This window comes from Mytilus trossulus, unplaced genomic scaffold (genome assembly GCF_036588685.1).
Source record: "Mytilus trossulus isolate FHL-02 unplaced genomic scaffold, PNRI_Mtr1.1.1.hap1 h1tg000424l__unscaffolded, whole genome shotgun sequence".
NCBI lineage: Eukaryota > Metazoa > Mollusca > Bivalvia > Mytilida > Mytilidae > Mytilus > Mytilus trossulus.
This window is the reverse complement of record NW_026963354.1, coordinates 1,721-4,734: the sequence shown is the minus strand read 5'-3', so window position 1 is coordinate 4,734 and position 3,014 is coordinate 1,721. Positions and strand designations below refer to the sequence as shown.

Genomic DNA, 3,014 nt, shown 5'->3' with positions numbered 1-3,014 from the left:
TTTTCAGTATGAGGCATAACTTTTTAAAATTTTTTCTGTGTGCTTTATGCAATTATTTCTTTATATGTATTTTTAATAAGCAATGACATGTATGTATCTTATGATATATTGAAATATTGATTGAAAGTCAGAGTGAAGTTGTCAGAATGTTTCTTAAAGTTGATGAGTGGAAAAATCTCAGTAAATTTTGCATATTCCGTCAAATTGGGGTTACTCCCCTTTTCATGTAATTTCTCAGGAAATATGACAAACACTAAATTCAGATTGGCTTTATTTTATTACATTCATGTATCCGTACTAAAAAAAAACCCGACTTATATTATTCGACCAGAATTGGAATCGGTATAGGTTACAAGGAAGTAAATACAGCTCTGTGCGCCACCTGGTTTTTACATCCAACATAAAGCCAAGAAGTAAATATAATTTTTTTTTTATGAATATGTATGATATTTAAAGAAATGACTTTGGTGGAAGAAAGGTATGTATTTATGCAACATGATGTATGCATTTAAATAATTTTATTGAATCAGCAATAATTTTCTTAATCTATCTGTTGTAGAGGTGAACGTCCCAATTTTTGACACAAAAATTAGGTTCAAGCCAGACGGTAGTTGTTAAGAACCAAAATTTAAAGTAAAAAAAGCTGCGGCACCATATGGTTTTTTGGTACTGAACAACACCCAAAGGTATGATACTCTGTGATTCAAAAGACAAAATCCTCCTTAATGCTAGGGTAAGTGAGTGAGAGGGAGAAATGTTAACATTGTCGGCAATGCAAATAATTACTTCATTTTAACCTAAAGGTGGATTTCCAAAATTTTAAGTTAAGTTCCTTTTTTCTGAAAATCCTTTTTTATATTAACCTTTTTGTTGATGAATCTGTAAGAGAAACATAATGGACGAATTTTGGCACAAGCAGAAATTGAAATTGTTTTATAAATCTGATAAATCACACAATGAAAAGGGTTGTATAGTATGGACTGGTGCAACGTATGCATCTGGCTATGGTTATACTAATGTTAAATGGCCATCTGGTGAGGAAAGTAGAGAGAGAATCCATAGATTTGCTTACATGGTTGAATTTCAGAAAACAAGAGATGAAATTCCAAAATTTAAAGGTCCTGAGGAGTTGGAATGCAGTCATTTATGCGGCAATAAATGTTGTATTAATGTACATCATCTCGTATTTGAAAAACATGATGTAAATCAAGAGCGCATACACTGTCAGAATCAGGGAATTTGTTGTAAATCACATCAACCCTTTTGCACTGTATAAAGGTTATTATAGTTTTATTTGGATTTCTTCTTTTTTGCTGACTTGCTGTAGGGGTGGTCCTCATATTTGGCCTTCTCTTTTGGGGGCGGCAAAAGCATATTTTTTTGGTACGCTATTTCCTCCTGGTGTCTTTCATATAGGTCGAATAATATTGCACGCCTTTCTGAACGTGTAACACAGGCATCGATTGTTTTCTTATAGTTTTTTAACATATTTGTTGTTTTCTGAACTTGTTTTACAGCTTGGTGAACTTTACTGTTTGCAGTTATGGAACAGCCAAGTTTGTCACACAGGGTAAATATTGAGTTAGCCATCCCTACATTGACAGAGTGTGCTGCAGAATGTGCCCGTCCAGAGGTGTTCCTTGTAAAGGTGACATTTTTAGGTATAGATGTTCGTAAAGCGCGATTGAAGGCTTCAACTTTCTGCGTGTTGGAATTTAGTTTAGTTTTTTCCATCATTGCTGGGCACATTCTGTAGTTCACACATTCACGCAGAATCTCTGATGATTTTTTTGTATGCTTGATTCCAAATTTTTTCCCCAGTAAAGCTCTCTTTCCTAACCAGTTGTTATTTCTTAAACCTTTGCAAAGTAAAGAGTGCTTAGCACATTTCAGGTGCCAGTCTTGATAGCAGTCAACAATTGCATCGGCCGCAAATGTTAATTTATTTCTTATCAGGTCTATATCGTTCCCATATTTGTCAAAGGCTTTACATATTTCCCCGTGACACCTTTCAGATAGATCGATCGCCAGTTTGTTTTGAATCTGAGTCCTTAATTTAACAGTATTCCCTTTCAAGATCTCACATAACCTGCTGTTTTTCTTTATGAAAAGACGATGATTTTTTGAAATGTGCCGTGTATCCAGCTGGTGCGTTGGTTTGGTTTTTGTTACGCCTTCATCATGTAAATCAGTTGCTGCCTGATATGCACCACTGTCTGGATCGGTTGTGAGATATTCGACTTCCATGTCATTTGACTCTTTCAGCTCTTGAAGTAACTCTTTGGCCCATGTTTTTTCATCGCCAATACTTTTTTCAAATGGGATTGTGGCAGAACAGTCCTTACCCAAACATTGGTGCTCATCTGATGGTTTGAGATGTTTACCTTTTGAGCAAAGTTTATTGTGCACAACTAATCCAATAATGTCATGCTGCTGTGTGACATTTTCTGCCAAGCTGTATATAACTTGAGTGGCAGGTTGAAAAGGTGTTTTTCCCACGCCAGAATACAAATTGTTGTTGTACATCCCATCGGATTGCGCATTTATGACGTTTGGATTTGACTTCCCATTCTGTCGTTGCATATCTTTAATTTTTTCACGCCTCATTTTCATATCATTTTTGTTTATTTCTTCTATTTCAGGGAGTATTTTGTTACACGCATCCTGGATACCTCGAGCTGATGGTGGTGGCAGATTTGTACTTAAGCAGAGTCGGATGTAACCTGCTGCAGCCATTGGTGTTTTACTCAGTCCAACAGCAAGTCCAACGTTAACTTTGGCTGATCTCCTGCCTGGTTTGTTGGTAGTAATTTCTTCGTACAAGGAAAAATATTTTGAATGATATGTGCAATGTGTGCATTTCATTTGTTCTCTACAGCCTAATCCTCTTATTTTTTCTTTTTTCATATCCCAGTGGAGAAATCCATTACACACTGGGGACATACTGGCGTGTTCTTTGAAAGCTGTATTCCACATTACTGCATTTTGGTTAATATGGACATACCGGTTTGATC

The 3,014-nt window shown here is 35.9% G+C and overlaps 1 protein-coding gene across 1 annotated transcript; it reads right to left on the bottom strand.

The window, feature by feature from the left end:
• Window positions 1-299: 299 nt before the first annotated feature.
• Window positions 300-2,539, bottom strand: LOC134702198 (uncharacterized). Its single transcript, XM_063563267.1, has one exon. It carries the CDS (start codon window positions 2,524-2,526, stop codon window positions 1,291-1,293), a length of 1,236 nt encoding a protein of 411 aa, XP_063419337.1. The 5' UTR covers window positions 2,527-2,539; the 3' UTR covers window positions 300-1,290.
• Window positions 2,540-3,014: the final 475 nt, after the last annotated feature.